This window comes from Ochotona curzoniae, unplaced genomic scaffold (assembly GCF_017591425.1).
Source record: "Ochotona curzoniae isolate NIBS_2020 unplaced genomic scaffold, NIBS_Ocur_1.0 scaffold_4505, whole genome shotgun sequence".
Taxonomy (NCBI): domain Eukaryota; kingdom Metazoa; phylum Chordata; class Mammalia; order Lagomorpha; family Ochotonidae; genus Ochotona; species Ochotona curzoniae.
In genome coordinates, this window is record NW_024467118.1 from 9,100,232 (window position 1) to 9,126,165 (window position 25,934).

At 35.0% G+C, this 25,934-nt stretch overlaps 1 protein-coding gene across 11 annotated transcripts in view; it reads right to left on the reverse strand.

Moving 5' to 3' along the window:
* The window catches only part of LCORL (ligand dependent nuclear receptor corepressor like), a 157,926-nt gene that overhangs the window by 8,416 nt on the left and 123,576 nt on the right, over positions 1 to 25,934 (reverse strand). For 4 of the 11 annotated variants that reach the window (XM_040965800.1, XM_040965798.1, XM_040965801.1 and 1 more), the window contains 2 exons: positions 22,158 to 22,248; positions 7,825 to 14,222 (listed from right to left, as the gene is read on the reverse strand). In XM_040965800.1, the coding sequence (XP_040821734.1) occupies positions 9,380 to 14,222; positions 22,158 to 22,248 (4,934 nt within the window). In that variant the 3' untranslated portion in view covers positions 7,825 to 9,379. Of the gene's footprint in view, positions 1 to 7,824; positions 14,223 to 16,644; positions 20,829 to 22,157; positions 22,249 to 25,934 lie in introns of those variants that run through there. The other 7 variants (XM_040965804.1, XM_040965803.1, XM_040965805.1 and 4 more) reach the window with 5 other exon arrangements.

The window sequence follows — 25,934 nt, forward strand, 5'->3', positions numbered from 1 at the left end:
CATGCTGTCAGAAGAATGTTGAGTACTGAGAGAAACAAACTCAAACACCACATTCAGGAAAGATAGCTCTCAAACCCCAAAGTGAAATAAAGCCCTTTTTAGGCAATATTTAGTAAACACTGAAAGAACTCATCAGGATAGAAATTGCTAAAGGAAATTTTATTTAGGCAGAAGCAAATGATATCAGATGGAAATATGGACCTGTAACAAGAGGATTAAGCAAAATGATAGACTGCGAGAAAAACTTTCCTATTTTTAAAATCTCCTGCAAAGGTTACTGTATAAAACATAACAAAGTACTATAGGGCTGTAGCGGTTGTAAAAATGAAATGTTTGACAATAGAAACAAAGCTTGGAGGATTGATGTAGTAAAGAATTATTTAAAGGTAGAATCTACAGCAACCATTCTTTAAAATGCAAAGTAAGAATTTAAATAGAATGAAATACGCTCTGCTGATCCAGAAAATGGCAGGAAAATTGTGACAAAATAGATGGCACAAGCAGAAAATAGCAGACTTACTTAAAGTTAATCGTTAATAACCAATTCAGTGCAAGTTTTCTGATAAAAGGCATAAATGACTCGATTGGATAAAACACCAAGACATAAGTGTGAGGAGTCTTAAAATTTCATACAAAATATGTATCATAATAAATGCATCATTCTCAAAATGTTTTGCACTAAAATAAACTTGTCCTTTGAATTTTATTTTCTGCAAACTTTCTGAAGTATTCACAAGTTCCTGTAAGAAATACAACACAAACACAAATAGCTTAAAATAAAATAAGAGGACATATATACCATAACACTGGTGAAGGGAAAGCTGGAATGACTGTAGTGTTATTAGATAAAGCAAGGGCATTTCCAAAGATGAAGAAGTCAATTTATTGGAAATAGCTAACTATATGTACATCTAACTACAGTTTCAAAATATATGAATCAAAACATAATAGAACTGAAAAATCAATAGAAAAATTCACAATCACAAGTGTATATTTTGACACCTTTTACTGAAGAATATATAGGTCCAAATCCACTGAACCTCCATAGGGACAGTAAAGGCACCAAGTTGCTGAACTGACAGAACCACCCAACAGCAGCATACTGTATATTAACTTTGCCAAATACACAGGGAAAAATACACAAAATAGTTCGGGCTAGAATTTTCACCATAAATGTCAATAAATTAAGAAACTAAATACATAAATATATTCTACAACTAGAACAGAATTCAAAGTTGCTAACAGAAAGGTATCTGGAAAATCTTCCAACATTTATTATCCAGCCCTAATATTTCCCAAAAACCCATAGATAAAATGATAAATCATAAGAGAAATTAGAAAATACGTAGAATTTAATGACATGAAAACAAAGATTTGTTAAAACTCACTTATTTAGGGAGATGAACTAAATTTCTATACTAAGCAGCAGTTCTCAAGATGTCTTGGGACCAGAAACGTAAGCCTCACTTGGACTCTGCCTATCTACTGATTAAAACTCTTTGGGTGGAATTCACCAACCTGCTTCTAAAGCAAGCTCCTATTGTGACTGCTAGAGTAGCCAAGCCACTACGCTAAAGTAGAACAATTAGTTTTCATCTGGGCTATCAAAATGATCCATGCTTTCACTTGCGTTTTATACCCTCTATTCTTCACAATGCAGTAACAGAAATGTACAGATCAGAAATTGATGATAATCTTCCCACCATTCAACTCTATTTTTAATCTCTTCGTGGGAACCCACTAAAAGCATATTAACTTCTTAGTGTGGGTTGTGAGAAACTGTATGGTCTCCAAAGGGTCTTTTTTTTTTTTTAGATTTATTTTTATTATTTTTTCATTGGAAAGGCGGATGTACAGAGAGGAGAGACAGAGAGGAAGATCTTCCGTCCGATGATTCACTCCCCAAGTGAGCCACAACGGGCCGATACTATGCCGATCCGAAGCCAGGAGCCTCTTCTGGGTCTCCCACGCGGGTGCAGGGTCCCAAGGGTTTGGGCCGTCCTCGACTGCTTTCCCAGGCCACAGGCAGGGAGCTGGATGAGAAGCGGGGCTGCCGGGATTAGAACCGGCGCCCATATGGGATCCTGGCCATGCAAGGCGAGGACCTTTAACCACTTGCGCCACCACGCCAGGCCCTCCAAAGGGTCTTGAAAAAGTGTATTATAAAACAACAGCTATGCGCATGTTTCAAAATCTCATTGTACTGGAAGCCCCAAGCCTCTCTGAAGCAGCACTGTGTTCCTTTTCACAAATACATGCTTTCCTTTTCTCTATTGACTCTTGACACACTAGCCATTCCTTCTAAACCTGCTAAGACACCCACAACTAAGTTCCCCTGGCAATGCCCACATGCACTATTTCCCTTTTCCTAATTTCTTTGCTACAAGGATTGATTAATTCCTATTCTTCCTTTACAACTTAGGTCAATGGCCATTTCCTTAGAGAAGTATTCCCTCACTTCTTTGGCTTGACCAAACCTCCCCTCTGATGAACTCAGAGCACCACAGAGTAACAGAGAACTTGCTGTATTTATATAATTATTTACTCCATACCTGCCCTTTTAATAAAATGTGAATGAGGGCTACAAAAAAAAAACCTATCCGGTTTTGCACCCCATTATTTCACCTGTATCTAGCATACTTCTCACCCCAGGAGACAACTTTTTGAATGAATAAATTAACAGTATAAAATACAGGCCTTTTAAAACCTTTAGGTTTGTTTAAGAGAAACAAAACAGCTAACAAAGGAGTTTTCCAGGTTGCTTGTAACTAGAGGAAAGAAAAGAAGCCAAGATTCTGTTTAAAACATAGGGGGTAGGGGGTGACAGTAAGTGACAAGATGATATTATTCTGAGATCTATCCTGCACTTAAAAAAATTAAACTTAAGGTGAGGTCATTAATCTTAACATAATGATAATCAGAGAATGTTTAGCTCTATGACAAAGAAGGCTATTTTCTGCTCGGGAAAAATAGTAGCCAGCAGAGTTTAACTAAAGCTTTTGAATTTTGACAGAAAACATTGAAGGCAGCAAAACAAGGAGAAGACTTGGACCTTGATTAAGGAATTTATGATGAAGTGAAGTACTGGACTCAAAATCCTTGAAATGGGTGGTAACAGCTGGTTGAGGGAGAAGGGTGGCCCTTGCACTTACCTCGGATTTAGAAGGCAGGTCTGGAGGGTGCAGGGAGACAATAGTTGTCTACAACAGCACCACTCTGCTGGCTAAAGACATACAGAATCGTCCCACAGGAGTAAAACACAACCAGCATGTGAAATGCATTGGTATATGCTGGAGGAGCGAGTGCATGGGTTGCCGGAGGTGAATATGACAGGCTGACATTTCCCATTTTTCAAAAGCCATTAACTTATTTTCTAGCTACTCCACATCAAAACTGTAGTGATATAAACAGGGTTAGCAAACTTCTTCCACAATGAACTCTGTGGGCTTTATGGTCTCTGGTAATTCAGCTTTTGTAGCACAAAAGCAGTTGGCCAAAGCAAATGAGCATGGCAGTATTCCAACGCAATTTTATTTGCTAAACAGGCTATGGGCCAGATTTCATGATGTAGAGAATTATTTTAAGTTCGAAAATATTTTGTAATTCTGCAACACTAAAATCGTGAACCTACCATGTTATCTTCAAGTTATATTAGTTTCATACCCCAAGGGAGGCAGGGGGAAGCCCTTGAAATACGAACTCCTTTGTGACTTTAATATCTTAACTTCATGCCTGGTACACCAAAGGAAAAAAGTATCCAAAGTCTGTTGAATAAACTGCATTGCTTTTGATGAAATAAGATGGGACAGTCAGCTAAACATGGTATTATGAATATCAATAATGGTTGAGAAAGCAAGGAGATATAACCAAGGAAAAAAACATCAAGATAGAGATGATCAAGTTAGTTGTCTTGTAGAGTATTATGGGGAAGGTTAGAAATTTACCTCTTTACCCAATTCCTAAGAAAATGATGGGACAGAGGAAATAACCCTCAAATTAAAACAGTGATTTTCAGTTTTAAAATCTCTGGTTTCACTAAAGTACTTCCACAGAGTTTTAATAGTGTTTCCTATGGCACTGGCAATTTGCAAAGAGGCATCAAGAACTCCATACAAGAGAAGAGTATATTCATGTGTTAATTCTCACATTAAGTTATATCCATCTTTCTTTCATTCAGTTCTAACCAAACTAAGAGCACATATTAACCCTTGAGGAGGCACTAATCTAACATGCTTGCTTAAATTCATAGCAAAAATATTTTCTCATGGTTTGTAATCAGAGGGTAAATCATTCTGAGCTGACCTCTACCACAGCTCTTCCTTCTTGACGAAATCTAATACACATACCAGACTGAGATCATCTCGGGCTGACAGGTGTTTGCCACGGTGTTCTTTCAATGATGAATGCTAACAAAGCACTTACAACTTATTTTTCATGACCTTATATACAACCAGAACAAACCTAGCATATAAATGAACATCTATTTTTAGTTACTATATTCTTTATTGGAATATCACAACGAAACACAGCCTAACTGAAGCAGGAAAGTACATAGAGCAGGGTCTCCAGTTACATTCCCTAACCTATATTTGTGTGATACACAAAAGTTGCAACATAGAAAAAAAAAAAGGTTGGAGCAATGTAATTTCACATGCTGCTGGGACACTTTAAAGCACCAGGAACTGGAAAGAGACCTAGCATTTGGCCAACGAACCCTTCGCACACAGGAACTTGGGTGTCCAGCATAACTCGAAACCCATGCTTGGAATGCCTGCGATGCCAATGGTGACTAAGTCACCTGAAAGTCTTTCTCTATCACAGTTAAATTTAGAAAATCATACACATATGCTTCATGGTTTTCCCACTGATAATCATGATATTAACAATATATGAATAAACTCTAATTTTGTATCATAATGCCTAAGAATATTTGACAATAATAAGTGTGAATTTCAAACTTCTTGAGTTCAATGTTAAAAATATGGTAGACATTCATAGGCAAGATCAGAGGCTGCGTGGCAAGTGTCCATACTAAGTAGCTGTAGGAGTCTATTAGCATTACCATCACAATCTATGTAAAAACCAGAGTTGCAAATGGAAAAATATATATATATTGTCATTTTAAAGACAGATGAAAACACAAGAGAAATTAACTGAATTTTTAAAAAAGTAATTTCACAATCTAAGTCAAAGTGTCAACTGATTTCTGAATTTCAGGGGGAAAATTAAACTAGTACTTTATTCTTAAAAATTTTCTAAGGGTATCCAAAGTTAGCTTATTAACTTCCAGGTATTTCCCAATTAAAAGTTGTAAATTTGCTTTGAGTACTGAAAAGAGACTGCAGTAGTCACGCTCAGTCTTCAGGATGTTATCATCTCAATCCTGCAACAGGCTCTTCACACTCCACAGCTCCTGTGCCTCTCCTTCCCCTAACATACATTAAGGGAAAATATTAGCAAAGGTCATCTAGAACTCAGCTCTGATCACAGATCTCATACTCACAGGATAGTCACTTTTGGCTGTAACTCTTTGTCTTTCCCTAACACCAAATTGGTGAGTCTGAGCACTATTCAATCTAATGGTCTATTCTAAGCTTACACACTGGCAGCAGCGATAATCCACAGAGCTGCTCAATTCTGAGTTCTTGGAACAACGGCTTTAAGTCTTACACACATTATCCAATACCCAGTGCAACCAGATCACTCTTACATTATCTTTTGATTCACTTACAATGGATCATAGTATCCCAATATCTGCCCCCCAAAATCACCAAGACTTGCATCCCCACAAGCTGTTCCTACTGTCTTTTAGTGACCCTTCTGGCCAAAGCCTACTCTTCTATCACGACTGTAGATCCTATACCCTATGATGAATCCAGGAGATCTCCACCTTCCCACTTCTATTTCACCTTTGTGTCTTCAACATTGTACTTACCAATATTTTCCTTCCCACTGGTGCATACACATTTTTTTTTTTTAACAAACCTGGCTTTAATCTCTTCCCCCGCCCCCAACCCTTGCTTACCTAGGTAATACCTCTATCTCCTCTCCCACAGTCCTTTCTAGATTTCAGTGCTATATTTTATTCCTTTGCTTTTCTACATTTACTTCATGTAGCACTGAATATGACACCTGCTTCCCTGAGTTCTCAAAAGCTGCTCTCTCTCAAATCATCCAGCTTACCATTGTGGCTACGCTGGGTCGGGGGGCAGGGAGCTTACAGAGTCTTACCTTAACTTACTTCTTATCAACAATTTCCTCTTAAAGTATTCTCATCAGTTTCCTTTTGCACACATCTTTTCCTGAGATCCTAAACTTTTTGACTTTCATGGCTTAAATTATTTGCTCACTTCCAAATGTTCATCTTAGGCCTCTTTCCTGGGTAAGATTTACATTATCAAACAGTTTCTTAACTATCATTTCTTGGTTTCCCACTAGATTCCTCAATTTCCTTTTGTCTAAAACTGAATACAGAGCATCCTCGTATATTTCAGAGCAACTTACAAACATCTCCCCAGATGTTCAAAGAAAACACCTTGAAATTACCCTTTATTCCTTTCCTGAAGTGCTGACTTTCCTTTACAACTCTCTCTCAAATCTATTTTTAATTGCTGCCATTATTAGGGTTCCACACTTTTCCCATTAACTGATAAGAACCTCACAGACTATGTGTTTTCAGCAGCTTTATCTTGGAAGACTTGGACCTTGAGGTAGGAATTTTTCGTATGTGGTGCTGAACTTTTCCACACCTGCCCAATCCATGATTGCTACTATATGCCTTCGCTATGACCAACTGGGGTTTCAATTGAGCTTCCTTTCATCACTTAATTTTTCTTTATGTAGTTTGCTTTGCCTGAACCACTTGTCCTCCAACTTATAATAATACTTAGGCACACTTCAAGCATCTGCCTAGATGTGATGGGCAGAAAACTTGGTTCAGCTTGCTTTCTGTGTGCTCCTGTAATTCACCCTCTCCGATTACAGCACTCACCCTTCTGGAGCAACTGCACATCCATTTTTCTGTTCCCCAAGAAATGGTAGCCATCGTTGGAACAAGGCCACAATTGTAATCATTATGCTCCTTAAGACATCTTTGAAGACATACAATATAGTCTACTTATTGAATAAATAAATGATATAGGTCTTATCTTTTAACTTACAAAGAATTGTAACCTCTGAAGCATCCAAGATGACTAAGAGCATTTTGCAGACATTCATTGAATATTTGTGGAACTAACAATAGGATGATTTTTTTTAAGGCTTACACATTAATATACAGTAGTACAAATATGGAGTATAAACTTTAAAATTCCATTGTACTAAATGTGTCCAGACAGTTAATCTTGAAATGTACAAAAACAGCATATTTATGGTAGAAACAAAACTTTTCATCAGCAGGAAATATACCAAAATTTGTTATACACATCTCCCTAGTTTTTCTAGAAAGTGCCATAGTTAAATCTCCAGTCACTAATTATTTGATGAAGCAAAATACATATATAAACTAATAATGAGATTTAACATTATTTCCAAAACGGCAAAAAGTTGTAATGGAATACCAAGAATGAAAAAAACATACTTCAAAAAAACATACACATAAATATAACAAATACTGCTATAAATACAAGTTTATAAAAATAATATCCTTGTTGATTAAAAAAGAATGTTAAAAATAAAGAAGGAAAGTTATCAGCAAAAGATAAATAAAACTTTAAGCAGAACAAGGAATAGTACTAGCAATTTTTAAAATGAGAAAGATGAAAAACAGTTCATTACACTAAAAATTTTGTGAATATCCCAAAATAAATTTGAAATTAATGTAATAATTAGGCATCTTCCTTTATACTTGTATAGGATGATTTCATGTTTCATGCAATGTTAATTTAAAAACACATTTTGTGGTTATTTCTGAGAAGAATGGTTCAGAATATTGAAGGACAAAATACGGTTCTGTTGTAAAATGTGTAAATACAAATTATTGTTGGTAAACAGTCAAAGCATGAAATGAGGATGATATAAAGAATTAAAAATGAAACTTCATATTTTATTCTCTACTCATGATGATCTTTAAAAAATGTGTGTATTAGTGTATTATTGTCAGGGAAACTATAAGGTTTTTTTTTTTTTTAAATTACCACTGGGTTTTTATTCTAATTGGCTATAGTGATTTTAGTGTTGCTAAGGATAAGAAAGGTCATTATTTTCAGTTCTGATTCAACTTCCATAACAGACTCCTTTGACTACCTTTAAAATTTTAATTTCTGAATTAGCTTTTAATCATTAATTACTAAGTATTGCTGAAATAGGTAAAGTTATTCAGTTAAATAATTTAAATGGGGACATAAAATCATTTATTAAAATTCTAGAACTTAATGACTGCTTTTTAACATAAAACCTGATGTTATTTGTTTTCAAGGTAACAAAAATAGACACCAAACTTCCCAATCACTCCAAAACCGTAAGATGTATGTAACGATGCAATCAAGTGACAAATGTGACCCAGCGCTCTCTCACTTGAGCAAGTGACCCATAACCACTCCAGCAACTGCTGCATGTCTCTCATGTCACGGACAGCACGGAGTTGGAAACTGCTGTGTTGTCAGTGATAGTTTCACATTTTGGTAAGTTAGAAAGTCTCCCTTAGGCATCAATGTCAGTTTTTTATTAACTTAGCAAAGCACATAATTACTTGCTATTCTAAAATTAGTATTATATAGCAATAACTTGCCTATAACTCAATATAGCTTATCAGTGGATAAGAATTCTCCTTATAAGTTCTATTTCTTTCAATAAATTGCTAATTTAGTGAAAACAAATACTGTATCATTCTTCAAAACAAGGCAAGTCTTATTTATTTGTCATTTATTTAAATAAGGTGAATTTCAAAGAGGTACCAGGTGTTGTACGAATTCGATCGTGGGACGTGAGTCTGACAGTCAAGGATTATGTTACATTATTTTAGCAATAAAGCAGTTTTTATTTTTTCTATATATCTGAGACATTATTATCAATAAATACATACATTGGCCTCTAATGATTTTAGATATTTACTTGGTCTTTTTTAATAAAACATTTTTTTCTGATTTTTAATTAACTTATCAAATGCAAAAGAAGAAAAAGTAACTTTTACATTAATGATAAATTTTAAAGAAACTATGTCTCTATATTAAACATGTTTGTATGTGATTGAAAGTCTGGATACATTAAGAGGTGGGGAAGTGCAGTAGCACATTTGATAACACCTAATTACATGAGTTTCAAACTAGGTGCCAAGAAATTAGGTTGTTTTAAATATTTAAGAAATAAAACCAAACCAGCTGCTTCTTTTCTACCTATTAACTTGTACTTTACTCAAGGCACCTACAATGAAACTGTAAAATTAAGTAGAGAACAACTTACCTAGTTGGGATTTTGAAAAATAGTTTGCCATTTGTCCACTGTTGCAAGACTGTCGCTTATGTCTTTTTGTTGATATTTCTGTGGTCTTCCATGGTGGTCTTTTTCTTTTGTTCAATTTGCTAAGAACTTCAGAAGTGTCAGGAGAGTTCTTGTCAAAGTTAGCCAATTTGCTTAATTTATTATTGTCAAGCTGGTCGGCAAATTTATCATTTGAAGGACTGTTAGCTTTATCATTTTCTATCTCTTTAGTTTTAAAGGAATTTTGCCTAGCAGAATGGGACCTTAAAGTAAAGCGCTTTGATTCTTCTAAATGAGTCTGAAGATTACTTCCATTGTCAACAGATTCAGGAGAGTAAATTATTGTATTTAGTTTAAAAGTATTTCTGTGTTCAAGATAATTGATCTTTCTCAAAAATATTCTACAATCTTTTAACGTTTTTGACCTCCAATTATTTGAGCACACAGTTCCTAGTCTTGATCCCTTTTCAAAATCTTTTTGGCTGCATTTTGTCCCATTCTCCTTTGCTTCTGACTTAAATTTACTCTCTAGATTACTATGTGCTTTCAAGTGAGAAACTGCCACCTGTTGCTGCGAAAAATCCTCTCTCATCTCATACGGCACAATACACTGCTTAGCCAGGGGTCGCTTGCCGTGGAGTGGGGTGTCGGTACTTGTCCTCCCCCCAATCTTACCTAAAAACTGATTTTGGCAGTAAAACCTTAAGTTCCTCCTTTGAGAGTTCCAATCAACGGCTCCGTGTTTCTGCAGCTTACCCTCTCTTCTCCACCTTTCATGATGTAACCTCTTCAACTCAGTCCTTTTCAATCTAGCTAGTGTTAAATTACTCTTAATATTTAAAAGTGGAGAGCTGACCATTTTATGCAGTATGTGTAGCTTTCCTGCTGACTTTGAGGGAGAAGAGAGTGCAAATTTTTTAAAGTGTTTTCTAAAGGGGCTGTTAAAATCAGAATATTTTGTACCTAATTTAATTCCTCTAGTGTTTATTACCTCCAAAGGGTTTCGAGCATTTGCTTTCCTAACCAGTGAAAGAGACTGTGTTTCTGTTGTTTGCATAAACCAGGTGGAGAGTTCATTCAAATCATACTTTTTCTGAAAAAGCATCTTTACAGGTGAAACTTCAAGTTCTAAAAGACAAGTTTCTAAAGGTTTTGCTACTTTGAAATTATCATTTTCAACATGTTGTTTTTTTTTATGAATGCAATTTTCAGCTTCATCGCCACTCACTTGCACCCAGGCATTTGTTATTTGCTCAAATCTGTTGTTCAACTCCTGTAATAGGGAATCATTTGAAGTAGAAGTGGCCCACCACCTGAGCAGAGGGTTGGATGAGATTATTGGGTCCAAGGCGACTTCTTTAGTGGGTACAGATTTGTTACTGTCCAAACACTTTTTTGCATTCCTTGAACATCTAGTTCTTGGGGTATCTTTGGAAGTTATTTTTAACCCTGGCTGTTGATGTTTTTCCTTCTGATTTTTACCTTTCTGCAAATGGAGCTTGTATGACTTATGAAGCACAGAATTTCTATAAATAAGTGAGCCAGAAGATGCTAATGAATGTAAGAAATGCAGAGATGGTTTTCTATCCCTAACAGACTGTCTCAAAGGTATAGTACTAACCATACTTTGGGATCCATTTTCACATATGTCAACGGCAGTGTGCTTCAAGTTACCCATTTTATTGCATGTTTGATCAAACTTGTCTTCAGGCAGAGATTTTTCTAATGCATTCTCCTGATCTAGAGGAGGCAGGCAGCTGCTAATACTTACTTCTCTTTCCTGAGGTGAAATTCTATTAATAGTCACAGATATGCCAGAGATTTTCACTTTTGCAGGCCTACCAGGCTTCCTTATGACTGTCAAAGGCTTCTGATTGGGCCGAATAATGTTCTTGGAAGGCTGAGGTACCACAGACTTGTTTTTGATAGGTCTAACATACTCAAAGCCTGACTGCAAGATCTCACTTTCAGCGGTCAAGCTTGACACTGCACTTACTCTTTCATTTAAGTCAATTTCATGTTCTCTAATGTTTCTGAGACTATCATATTCAGTTGGAAAATCAGCAGCATTATTATTTGAAGATCTAGTATTGCTTCTGGTTACATTTCCTTCAGAAACATGCCTTCTAGTTCTTCTTGACCTGCCATAAATCACAGTTACTGTAATACTCTTTTTGTAAATACCGTCTTTTACTTCTGATATGAGAGATTCTGAGCTTCTCCTTCCAGCATTAAAGGACTCATTTTGGCAAATGGTGATGTTTGTTTGATCCATTTTAGGTTTTGGTGGTCTTCCAATTGGTCTCTTAACCTGTTTCACAACTTGGGGTCCTATTTTTTTAGGTCTACCTGGTTTTCTTTTAAAAGATGAATCAATAATACCACTTGAATTTTCCTTAGATCCTTCTTGTGGCTTATCACTATTCACATCATTAATAAACATTTCAGAAGATTCTGGAGCTTCTTTTGTGCAATTAAATTCACTTAGTTCCCTTTGAAGTATGTCCTCATTGTAATGATTAGAACTTAAATTTTCAAAGCTAGCATTTGGGATATCCTCATTTGCTTCTCTTTTTTTCGCGGTTACACGATGGGTCATAAGTTTTTCAGGAGGAACACTAGTACTTGACTGAGAAGTACCAACTGAAGTTAAAGTATATTTGACTCCTTCATTGCTTTTAACCTCAGATAAAAACATGAGTTTGACAGGACTAGAATAGTTAGGAAAAGAGCTTTCAACACCTTCATATTTTTTTGGTAAATTTTCAAAATTGGAAACAAATGTACCCATATCTAAAGTGGAAGTCTTTTTCAGATTATCAAGTCTTTTGTTATTCAAATCCATTGTAGGCACAGAATGACTTTTGACAATACTGTCAGATGTGACCACAGGCTTCGAAACACTCTGCTCTTTGCAAGCCATTCTACTTAGAGTAAGACTTATATTTCGCACAGCTTTGGGGTCTTTACCATCAACTTCTATCAACTTCTTAGATGCTTTATATCCCTCTGATAATGGCTGATTATCCCAAGATTTTTTGGCCATGGTTATTGTATCTTCCAAACGTTCCACAACAACTTGTAAATTAGAAGTCATTGCAATTTTGTTTAGGTCTATATTGTGTGAGCTTTCGATTTGAATGTTTTTCACTAGTTCTTTTCTTCTTGTGGATTCGGACACTTTTTTAGTCTTAGGTGACTTTTTGAAAACATAATTATTTGTTACATATATAGAGTACCACCCTGGAGGCACAATATTCCGTTTAGTTCTGTTCAGAAGTCCAGGCACATCACTTCTTAAAGGAATTGGAGTATGTTCTAATTTTGGATTCTCCTGATGATTCTGAACAATCATTTTTCCAGCTGCAGATTTCTCCTGTAATTTTCTTATGTTCATTTTCTCAAGTGAAGTTGTTTTAAAGCTTTCTGAAAATGCATCAAAAGTCGAATTAGTTTCTACACTGTGAAGAGGTAGTTGTAAAGACTGAAATGCATAATTTGATGAAAACGATGTTTCTGCATGATTTTTAACTTCAGAGCTTTTAGAATTTTGTAAGAAAGGCCCTTGGTAATGACAGAACTCTTCTTTGTTCAATGAAAATATCTTGTCACTGTGCATCAACTTCCTTGAATTTTTTTCAGTGTATTTCTTTCTTACAAAACTTTCATCAAGACTGGCAAGTTGCCTTTTCATCTGTACAGACTGCCTTCTCAATACGGGTGAGTTAGGAGACCTGTGCATCGCAAGTAAGGTTTCTTGACGCTTTCGAAATCTTGTCTGAATAGTTTTATTTTCTGTGTTTTTATCGTGTTGACTCAGTAATTCCATAAAACTGTAATCACTGGCCTTTGCATTGTGCAAGAGAGAAGTTATTAAATCTCCCAATTTCAAATCATAATCTGTACTACAATCACTGTTAGATAATTTTATAAGGTTTGCTGTATCTGTGGTTTCTATTGACTTTAATTTTTCATTAATGCGATCCATTAAATCTTGAAAAATTACAGCAGTTTCACCTTTTTCATGATTTATGGTACAATTATTGCTATCATCCAAGAGTGAAAAATCACAGTTACTTAATTTTTTAGTTTTGTATGTTTTACTTTCATGGTCACCCTTGTTGCTGCTTATTTCTGCCGGTGTGAGAGATGGAGGCTGGTTAATATTTGTTTCAAGTTTGTTATTTTCTAAGCTTGAAAGCTCTGAGATGACATCCTTTAATATTTCAATTCCTTCAGTGTGTACAGGTGATAATGGTGGAGGTGAGGGACTTCGAGATCTACAAACACCTTTAAGAGTTACTGAAAGATCACACGCTTCCCTCGCCAAAACAGGACTATGAAAGGTGGAATTTGTAGAGTGAATGTTTTGTTGTGGTCCAGAACAGCACCTGTGAGAATTATAACCATTTGCAATTTCTCTATTCACTACTTTCTTAATGTGTTCAACAGTTACAGTTTGGCAAGATAAACAATGTAAATCTTTAATACAGACTGGCAGAGGCCCTAAACCAGGACTTTGTCTTTCATTTTGTAAACACCCTCTTTCTGCCAGTCTATATTCACAACTACAAAGCAGACTATGTAAGTCATCTCCAATTAGGGGCTTTTGAGATTCTGAAGACACAGCACATGATGCATTACAGCAAAAAAGAGAAGCAGCATTCTGCTCTTGGACTAGACATTTCAACATAGCCAAAACTTGTTGCTGGTGATGTATGCACAAAGATTCCAAAACTTTGCTTAATGCTGATTTTCCTCTTTCCATTTTAGTAGCTTCCTCTGATTTTGCATCAACAGTTGAACTAAAAATAAAAATCAAACAAAAAAATGAATTACAGCAAAAAAAAAAAAAAACATTAAAAGGAGTCATAATTTTAACAGAGTTGAACAAAAGATATTTTGGTACTGCCAGACTCCTGACTCCTATAAAGCTCCAACAATTACATCCTCATTATTATTTAGCAAAAATGTAATGAAGCACTGATGAGAATTTCTTGTAACAGAGTTTAAGAATTCCTAAAGTCCTAATTTTGCAGCAATATAAAAGCTGATGATTACACATGATTATATCTATTTATTAATATCATTTATTGTCTTGATATATTTAAAATATTTTATGAAAAGTGCTTCAGGAGTTACATTTTTATAAGGTAAGTGTTTGAAAGTTATTTTGATAACTATCAGTTCATATCAGTGCAAATATGGGAAAAATATGTAGAAGTAAAATCTTAGCTCTATTTTGAATAGATTTTTTTAAAAGCAGTAAAAATTAAATGAAAGAGAGCTCTGCATAGTCACAAGAAAAATTAAGGGATTTTGATTTAATATAAATAACAGAATATGTTTCCTAAGATTAAGCTGCAGGCATTTTAACCTAATAAGAAAATATAAAAATGGAAGTTGTTTAAAAATGAAATCTATTTTTAATTGATTTTAAATACTAAAACATTTACATGAAACTAAAGGAATTACTTACCTAATTATTAAATTTCAAATGCTGAAAAATGCCCCTCTGCAGAAACTAATATACATCTAATTTAACTAAGACCCATGACTGCTTACCAACCAATTACAGAAGCATACAAAAAAATTTTTAATCCAATACCAGTAGCAAGAAGAATAAAATCTATTAAAGAATTCTGTTTCAGAAAAGTATCTATTTTAATTAAACATATCACCAAACTCTGTACATGAAAACAACCATTGACTTGTGATTTTTTAAGTTTATTGTTTATAGCTCCTGATTTGTAGAAATTGGGAGTTGGAATTGGGATAGGCTGAACATAAACTGCTACTGCAAAAAATTTGTTGTTACAATAAAATATTAATCTCACAAAAAGACTCAGGAATGTTTCATTTAAAATAAAACATGGAATTTATATTTTAATTTTGTTCTCCAGAACTAGCATAACTGGTCCACAGACAGAAGTATGCAGTTTTTGTTTAAACTAGTAAGAATTATGTTGAGTAGCAAAAATACAAAAGCAAAGTTTGAGTGTCTGATAAAAAATTTCCAGAAAAAATTTAATTTACTAGATCCAATCTATGCTGCACTAAAACTAGTAAATCATGTGACATTACGAAGCTATCAAAGTAAGAAGAGATACATAATTAAAACAAAATTATGTCCACTGGTGCCTATAGACAGATGTAGATAGGTCATCACCCAAGTATCTTTGCCTTTTGGAAAGTAAATACATGCGTGTGTGTGTACAAGCATATACACACAGATGTACAGATGTGTATATACATGTGTACACACACATCCACCTATCTATATAGTTGGCAAGTTTTATCATTGTTATGTAACTCCCAGGATTCAATGTTAGAGTTAAAAAAACATGAGAGCAAAGTAACAATTTTCCAGCAAATCATAATTTTCATATAAGCCAAAAAACCCAGGTATTCTAATAACTGTATTTCACCAGTCTGACAGTGATATTATGGCCTGTAAAATATATTTAGTAATAAAAACAGAGTTGACACGTTCCCCAGAAAAAATGTTTTACTACACTGTAAAGATTAGTATTGTAAGTTATTGAAATGCTCAAAAGTTTCTGTTAGTAAGTTCATATTAGAAAGTAAAAATAATAATTACTGGTGATAAATAATCTAAAAAAAGTTTCAATTTAAGTCTTACTAAAATGATTATAAAAACACTTGGTTTTATGTCCCAGTTCTAATATTCCAAGGAAGGTTATATCTTTAGAAATTTTCTGATTCAGTTTATTGTTTTAATGAGTGGAATTTCAAAAATACTACAGTGGCCAGTATTCAATGCTACAAAAATAGCTTAATCAACTTATCTAAATATTGAGATCCGAGTTTACATTGTATAGATCACATAATAGAAAGTCAATAGGCTTATTTGGCTATGGGTTTTTTGTATATTTCTTGCATGTTAGAATCTCAAAGAAAAACCACCTTAAATAAATAAATAATACATGTAAGTTTCCAATCTAAAATTTATTCTCAAGTGATTATGTAAAAGTTTTATATTTTCATATATTTCCTTATTTCATATTTTCCCTTATTTCTAATGGTAAAATTAATTTTTCCTGACTTACTTAAAACCAAAACATCCTGCCTTTTTGTTCCTTGCTAACCATCTTTCCCATCATTAGAAGCTTGTTCCTGAAATATGTCGAAAGAGTCAATTTCTAATACTATTTTGAATATAACTGCTTCCTAGAAAGAATGAAAGAATTCAGTGTAGTCAGGGTTTTGTTTTGTTTTGTTTTCTTTCGTTTTCCTTTTACTGAATGAATAAATCAATCACACACCAACAGTGCTGTAAATTTAAGTGCAAAAGCATTGAAGTGCTTTACTACAAATTACAACCTAGAAACACATTAACTGAACAATTAAAATTCATACAGATTTAGATATATAACAACACAAAGTAGGAACAGAATTACAGTACATTTACAACACAAGACAGATACATGAATTCATTAGAAAATATTGTAATAAATAATTCATGAATTATAGTGCAATTGATTTATGCATAAATAACTAATTGCCTAACAATCAGTTTATATTAACAAAATCTGTCAAAATCAAGGCAGCCACAGAGTTTTACTAAATTACTGCGACAATGGAAATACTGCAATTAAAAAACAAATACAAGTATTTGTACTGTAAACAACTAAAAAAAATCAGTCTCACTAAAGTTAGTATACAATTTAATATAAAATTGTCATTAGCTACCAGAAATGGTTTAAACAACTTTACTGAGCAGTAGTTTTCTAAAAACAGAGGCACTGTTTTTCTTCTTTTCCTTCTTTTTTATTTTAAATATAAAATACTTGAGGAACATTCAAATAAGTAGAAAGCATATAAGGGTTGCTTTCACCTTCATTAAAGACTGCTGAAACTGGATTTTTCAGAAAATTGTCAATTAACAAGGAGTAACTGGTAACTAAATTTATAAAGTACTTTGAAATTTTAACATAAAGAACATCTTAATAGAATCACTGGGTAGAAGGGGTAGAAGGGGAACCCATAAATTTCCCTGCCTTTCCTAGTTTGTGTAATCAAAAAGTTGACTCAATCATAGGAACATTTTGTTTGTTTCTGTTAAAAGTTATGGGTTGATCATTACCTATAAACTATCAAAAAATATTTTAATTTACTATTTCTGACCAAAAAATAAATAATACAAGTACTAAAATGCTGTAAATTAACTATAATATTACCTATAAAACTACTGATCATTGTGAAGTCAATAGCAAAATGATCCCTGATTTATGAATCCTGTAAAGTTTTTTGGTCAGGTCATCTTTTAAATGATATAAAAGTGTTCTGTAAGTTTCCCTTTACTATAAACTTCTCAATCAATTTCTTAATGTAAATATAGTGTGAGGAATAAAAAATACAATATAAATATTATGTAATGCAGTCAAGCCCCCAAAGTTTTACAAGTAAAATTCTGTATAAAGAGGTCAATAAATCATTTGAAACCTTTACTTTACCTTTACCATTGTTTTTCAATGGGGGAAAGGGGAAATATATTAAATAATCCAAGTTCTGGCCCTCACAAAATATGGCTTAATTCTTTAAAAAGGAAGATGACCCTGACACCTGCTGCTTTGTAATCCATTATGAATATTTTCTTGGGTGGGTGGGTGGGGAGAGTCAGAGGATTCATACCCGAGTATGCATGTAACATTAATGGCTGAAGAGGGTTCAGTACAGATCTCAGAGACCAAATAACTACTCAGTGGTATAGTTTCTCACTCTTTAGTTTCTTTAACCATACATAAGCATTTTTTAAAGTTTAATAGCTGAAAATCTCTTTAGTATTATATGTATATGTGATTATTAAACACACACAAACACAAGTGTAGAAACACAAGTATTTGACAAGGTGCACTTATTTTTTAAATTCAGCTATAATTATTCCTTTTGGATTCAGGAAAACTGGCTTAGAAAAATGATCAGAACCTGAATTTTAACAGAGAAAAGGGGCACTCAAAATTCGTGAAAATATAAAGCAAATCCTCATTTTTGATATGGAGGCACATGCTTTATAATATTTTACAACTGAAACTGCATACTCCATAAATCCAACATGGATACTTTGACTCATACCTTTAAAACCGCTATATAAAAATCACTGGTCTCTCTTAGGAGTCTAGTAAAAGTTAAAAATGCACTGCCCAGCTTCTAACTACCCAGTTAGTACAGAGTTTACATTACTGAAAGTTCAAAACAGCTTCAGTGTTAAATATCTGTAAATCTATTCAAGACCCTGAACAAACTGCAAATTTGGTTATTAGCAAAATGATAATGTATCGCCCATCAAAATGAAATCTGCAATTCATTTTGATAAACTGAAAATGTTTTGAAATGTCACAGCAGCAAATATATTAAAGTTACATTGAGGTTTTTCAATAGGAGTGTGTCACAATCCTTAAAATTTAAAGTAGTCATAACATCAACTAACCAGCACATTTAAACCAAAATTATCATTCTCACGCTGCTTCTGTGCACATTATAAACATGCTCTAAGCTGCATTCCAACTTTCTTCTCTAACCTTACACATTAGCTTATTTTCTCAAATGAAAAGCAAAATTAAATTATTTTAATAATTAAATTTAAATTACTTCTTGTTCTTAGTATTCCATCTTATATTAAAAGATTCTATGGCTGCTGGGGTAAACTATGTGTCAGCTTTTTTCTTTTAAAAGTATATCCTTTATAAACCCCAACTTCCTGCTAAATCAACTAGTAAATGATAAATATTAAATTTCATTATACATATCCTTTAAGGTTTTCTTCTCTATTCCTGGGGACGCACTCGGGTGCATCTGTATTTTATAGAATGCACTGTAGTGTACTAATACTGTATATATTAACTTTTCTTAATATGGGATTAGCTGTTTATTTCAGCTTTGATTTCTGTTTGGCATACTTACAATAGCTGTAAATATGTTATGCAAAAAATGTTTACAAACTGTTAATGTCCTATTTCCATTATAAGATGGTTCAGCTGAATGGCTGGAATGGTCTGTCCTTCACCAATAAAAACTTTTCACTTGACAATTACTTGTTTTCCAACAACGCTTTATGCTATTGACTACTAAAGAAAACCTGAATCTTTCTCACCTATTTATACAAGGATTAAATACAAACTATCAGAATTAAGTAAGCAACTATATAATTCTGTCCACAGTGAAAACCCTGAATAAAACTTTTTTCAAAAGGCATGTAAGTGGTTTCTGAACTGTAAAATTTCATGTCTCCTGTCAGAGTGAGCATTTGTAATTCCCACATGTGTGTATATAGACACACAAATACACACCTGTGCACATACACACACACAAATACACACACACACACACACTCACACACATTTTCCTAACAAGAAATCTACACAGGCTTGCTGCTATTTTTGCAGCTGCCAGTCCCTGAATCTGTCATATTATATAAGCCAGTGTCTGGTAATCGTAGTTTCTTCTTCGGAGGAGTCTTCAGTGTTCCAGATCTTTCTTTTACCTTGTATTCTAAAGTGCTGTGAGGTACCCCATAAATTCCTTGTGCTTTGGAAACACTCATTTTTCCACTCATTACCATTGCAATAGCCTCTTCCATTATCTCATGATCATACTGCCGATAGCGGCCACGTTTCTTCCTGGGCTGCTTATTATCTTTTCGATCCAGTCCATCTTCAGTATTTTCAGAGGTTCCATCAACTGTTCCATTTTTGGAATTAAGACACAAAGGAGAGAGGTCCCCATGTAGAAAGTAAGAGTCAACACTTGAGTGAGTTACAGACCCAGAACATTCTACTTTGTTCTGTTTAGGGAGTATGTTTTTCAGTTTTTGGAGAGCTGATCCTTCTAGGACTGAAGAGGTTTTGGAAACTTGATACATAACATCCAGCAGACCAGAACCATCAGGCTGTGGTTTTGAGACAGAACTTACTCGGAGCTGAGGGATTTTTAACTGTACAGTAGGATTTGACGTTTCATATTGAAGGCTTTCATTTTTTTCTTTAAACTGAGTAATCATTTTCTGTAGAGTTAACTGATGGAGGTAACTGGAAGCTGTTGGGAATTTTAATTCTGAGGTTTCAAGTAGATTGAGTTTACTGTTTTCTGTGCGCTCTGCTTGAGCTCTTGCCCACAGGGCTACTTTTTGCAGCACTGCACAAGTTTCTTTACTGTCTTTATATGAGTAACTATCATTGAAATCTCGAGTTTTGTTTTTAAAAGATGCAGGCTTCCCTGCTGGTAAGGCTTCTAAGTGGAGAAGTAAAGTTTTTTGAGGTATGCCATAAAGTATGCCTGCTTTACTTATGTCCAGTGCTCCAGACTGAATGTCTTTCAAAGCTTTTGAGAGCAAACCATCTGCAAACTCAGCACTTCTTTCCACATAGTCCTCTCTGTTTCTGTGTAGTCTCCTGGATGGATGGAATGAAACGATGGTAAACTGATGCATGAGAGACTCTCACACAGCTATGGAAGGGAAGGGTCCACTCCTTTATTACACTCCTTGCTTAGGTAACATCACTGCTTATGACACTTTTAAGTCTGTGAGACGTAGTAGTTATTCCTTATCAAAGCAAATGCTACCGTCCTGGTAGGACAATGTGTCAATGATACGGTGGCCTCAAGGGGCAAACCTTCCAAGAACATAAAATCCTATCTCAGTATTTGTAAAAATATTCTCATGATGTTGCTATTCCCCTGTAAGATGCTTGCAGAGCAACACTTACAATTTTTACTTGTACAATTAGTGTTCCACTATAAAAAAAATACCCAAACCCTAAAGGAGTTTTTGTTAGTAGATACGTGACGTTACCGCTAAACAAGTAATAAAAGAGTCAACCCCTTTAAAGGAAATTTGTAGCAGCAGGAAAATTTCCACATACAAACACCCTATACTTCCACAAGACTAATGCCTAATTTTTCTCAACCAAAGTTTAAAAACTGGAATCAGTAGATAAGTTATATTTGAATAGTAGGTAAGTTATGGTTGAATAAAATACTTTAATTTTAGATATTATGACTGTTGTCTCTCTTTTGACTCTAACATAATTTTCAGTTTCTCAGAGAGAAAGTTCACTATTCCTTATGACTCAAATGCTACTGCAGTCTTGGTTGAAGCAAAACATATTGTAAATCTGAGATTTAAATGTGACAAAAAAAAACCTTCCTATGTAGTTAGTTAATGAGAAGATGCAAAAATTACAAAAAAAAAATCCAAAAATCCAACAGAACAGCATTTTACTACTATTTGTTTGAATTACTGACAGCTTGCAAAAACATGAAAGATAGTTTGTGGTGATTATGAGATATATTAAAGTTTTTGCCACCACATTTAAAATAAAAAACTGCAAACATCATAAACTAGCTTTAAGAATTAGTAAGTACTTTTAGAATTTGTTGTTTTAAAATTTTAATGTTAAAATTACATTATTTTTCCTTAAAATTGCCACCTAAATATTTAAAATTCTCATATTTGTCCTGCTTCTTAGTTTGCATTCTATGATTAGGTTGGTAGTTCATTTTGGTAACATGAACTAAAGTTTGGTGATTGTTCTGATAACTTTTCTTTAACAGAAAGAGTAAAAAGAAAGAGAAAGGACAAATGAAACATATGAGACACAATGAGTAACAAAGATTCTGGAGGAAGTAACTGTGTCAATAGTGTTCAGAATACTATTAAGAATTCTCAGCAGAGATAATGTTACATCAATATTAAGTTATATTTCCTACATATTGCTTACCCAGCCATTGAATTTTCAGAAGGATCACATATGGATGACTCTTCAGATTTTATGCTGGTTTTCTTTGTAGAGAGATCTAACACTCCATCCCCTATAATTTTTGCAAGAGAAAAAACTTTATATTTGCAGCAGGCAAGCCTCACATTTTAACATTTCATATTTTGCTGATATGCTAATTCCAGACCTAAAAACTAACACCTGTTTTAGGTCTACATTCATTTTTAATCATCTTAAACAGTTTTAGCAAAAAGACATCAATGGAGAAGTATTTAAAAAATCATAACAGAAGAGGAGCTAGTATTTTCAGATAATAGGAAACTGATTATGTGATAAAAAAATCGACGATTTATTTCAATGACACACATCAGAAAGGGAGAGACAAAGAGATCTTCCATTCATTGTTTTGCTCTCCCAGTGGCTGCAATGGGCAGGCTGCAAAGGGTCCAACTCAGGTCTCACACATGGGCAACGTGAGACCATGAACTTACGCCAACTTTCTTTGCCTTTGTAGGCGCACTGGCAAGAATCTGGACCGAAGCATGGCAGCAAGGTCTCAAATAGACAGTCCACAACGGGATGCTTCTCTCACAAGCGACGACTCAACCTACTGCACAACAACACCAATCCCTGCTCTCCATCAACTCCTGCTCACTCTCCTCCTCTCCATCAACTCCTGCTCACTCTCCTGCTCTCCATCAACTCCTGCTCTCTCCTCCTCTCCATCAACTCCTGCTCACTCTCCTCCTGCTCTCCATCAACTCCTGCTCACTCTCCTCCTCTCCATCAACTCCTGCTCACTCTCCTGCTCTCCATCAACTCCTGCTCACTCTCCTGCTCTCCATCAACTCCTGCTCACTCTCCTCCTCTCCATCAACTCCTGCTCACTCTCCTCCTCTCCATCAACTCCTGCTCACTCTCCTCCTCCTCTCCATCAACTCCTGCTCTCCATCAACTCCTGCTCACTCTCCTCCTCCTCTCCATCAACTCCTGCTCATTCTCCTGCTCTCCATCAACTCCTGCTCACTCTCCTGCTCTCCATCAACTCCTGCTCACTCTCCTCCTCCTCTCCATCAACTCCTGCTCACTCTCCTCCTGCTCTCCATCAACTCCTGCTCACTCTCCTCCTGCTCTCCATCAACTCCTGCTCACTCTCCTCCTCCTCTCCATCAACTCCTGCTCACTCTCCTCCTCTCCATCAACTCCTGCTCACTCTCCTCCTCTCCATCAACTCCTGCTCACTCTCCTCCTCCTCTCCATCAACTCCTGCTCACTCTCCTCCTGCTCTCCATCAACTCCTGCTCACTCTCCTCCTGCTCTCCATCAACTCCTGCTCACTCTCCTCTCCATCAACTCCTGCACACTCTCCTGCTCTCCATCAACTCCTGCTCACTCTCCTCCTCCTCTCCATCAACTCCTGCTCACTCTCCATCAACTCCTGCTCACTCTCCTATCGTTCTGTAGTGAGTAACCACAGGATTGCTCATCCATGACTGTTTTTCATTTAAGGTAAATCTCAGATGATATCTTGGGAAGTTAGGAATACTATGTGTAGTACAAATCAGAAAGAACACAAAATGTGACGGTGAGTAAGAGAACTAAATAACTAATACTTCATAGGACTAGCAACATGTGGCACACACTCTGTAGGTAAACTGTGTCTCCATGTATAATAAATGTCTTTGTTTGAACACAAAGTATAAAATTCTACTAATTTAAATGATAGAAATATGTAGCTGTTGAATCATTTATTGTCTGTACATTGTTATCTCTACCACTGAATGATGATAGAGCAATGTAACCTGCTTTAAAACAAGTGCCTAGGTATTACTAAAATGAAGTTACTTTCATGACAATGATACGAAATTTACATAAAGATGGTAAGAATAAGCTATATAATTAAGATCTGGCAATAAATAGTGTGAATTTATATAATTAATATTGGCTCAAAAATGAAGTTTTAAGGTATAAGAAAGGAGGTATTATAAGAAAAAATATAGATAAGCATATACTAAAAATTGATTTGGTTTTAGTGTTACCACAAATCAGTATCTAAAGAGAAACAAAGATGAAAAAACAGAATAGAACACCCTATCCATAACTCCTGTGTAGAATTCAATCATAACTGAGAGCTTCCCGTGTACATGGACTGTGCAGCAGGAGTTAACGGTTCATACAAAGTGCTCAGGATCTCGTGAGAACAAGTTGTAAATCACAAGCACCCCCTACAAGAACCATGATGGTGTCTTTCCTCCTCTCTGTATATTAGCATTTTCAATAAAAATAAATAAATCTTTATAAAGAAGGAATCATGACAGTGCAACTGCAGAGTGTGACACAGAGGCGGCTGATGGAAAGTGAGGGAAGGGCTGAGGTGGCAACTGGTTACAAACTGTACAGACTTCTTGACTTGAACTGAGTCTTACAAGGTAAGGACACCAACCAATCAGATTTATGAGAGTGTGGCTAGAAAGAGCAGTGTGCCCAGAGTCTGTGAAGTGGAGCATGTTTGGAATGCTTTAGGCATAGAGGCCAGTAGGTCTGGAGTAGGGTCAACCAAGGTGAGTGAGATTTGATTGCATGATATTTTAGAAAAAGTCGCAAAATACCATCTGGGCTATGGTAAGAAGAAACAGGAAGCCACTAGAGGAAGCAGCAGAAGACATGAGATTAACTGGGGTTTTAAAATAATCAGTCAGTTGTGGGAAAATGGCCAGAAGGAGTTAAGCATGAAGCAAGAGACCCTGTGCCAAAGTGCCATACTATTTCTCATCTCTGAGCATCCATACTCTCAGTTGATTTTCTTGGCATAAAAGGTAAAAGGATCTTATTCTCCCCAAACTTCTGCACTCAAATTCATCATAGTTCTCACTACATTTTATTTATCATTCAATTTGAGCAGTTCATATTTTACTGATATCATCATTCTTTTAGATTACCAAATTTGCAAGTTATCTATATTATTTAGCTTTGAACAGGCGGTGTTCTAGCTGCTCATACAGTTAGCAGTGTTAGTTGTGGACTATTTATAAAACCAGTGTTGATGTCTATTTTATACATCAATGTGTTCTCACTGCCAGAAACAATAACTAGTTTACACTAGGTGATTAATAAATATTTCCCTAGTAGATTATGGAAGGAATTGAAATGAACTCAATATGCCTAGGTGTTACAATACCTACTGTAGAAGAGCAAAGAGAAGAGTCAAACTACTTCCACACTTTAAACTTTGTTAAAGGAAGCACCTTGCCCCAGGTTCTTTCTGTAGCCCAATTCTATGCTTAGTTTCTTAACTCTGGAGCCTAAAAGCTTGAATCCAATCAAACAGAAGCAGTACACACTGCTCCCTCTGTATGGAGGGCTCTTTCCACCTAGTCAACTCACCAATCTCACTTATCCTTCATGATGTAAATACTCCACAAACTGCTCAAGGCCTTCTTGTATCAAAAAAATCTCACATCACCTGCAACACTATAATGTGATCACTGATTTGCATATCTTTGTCTACCATTAATTTGAATTCCTCAGTGTCAGGAATCTTGAAGCACGCATTTGTTCCATTTGTACTTCCTTAAACATTAATACATGGGCAGAATATACCAATAATACTACTACTAATAACAACAATAAATGTCTTAACTTACTTCTGTTCTTCAGCAATCATTTTTTTTTTATTCCAAGAACTTATGAGACCATCTTCAAGAAATTACTGCTTTCCCTCTATTCAAGTTTAGCATTGTACTAATGTGACTTTATTCTGATATTATACATGTAGTTAAT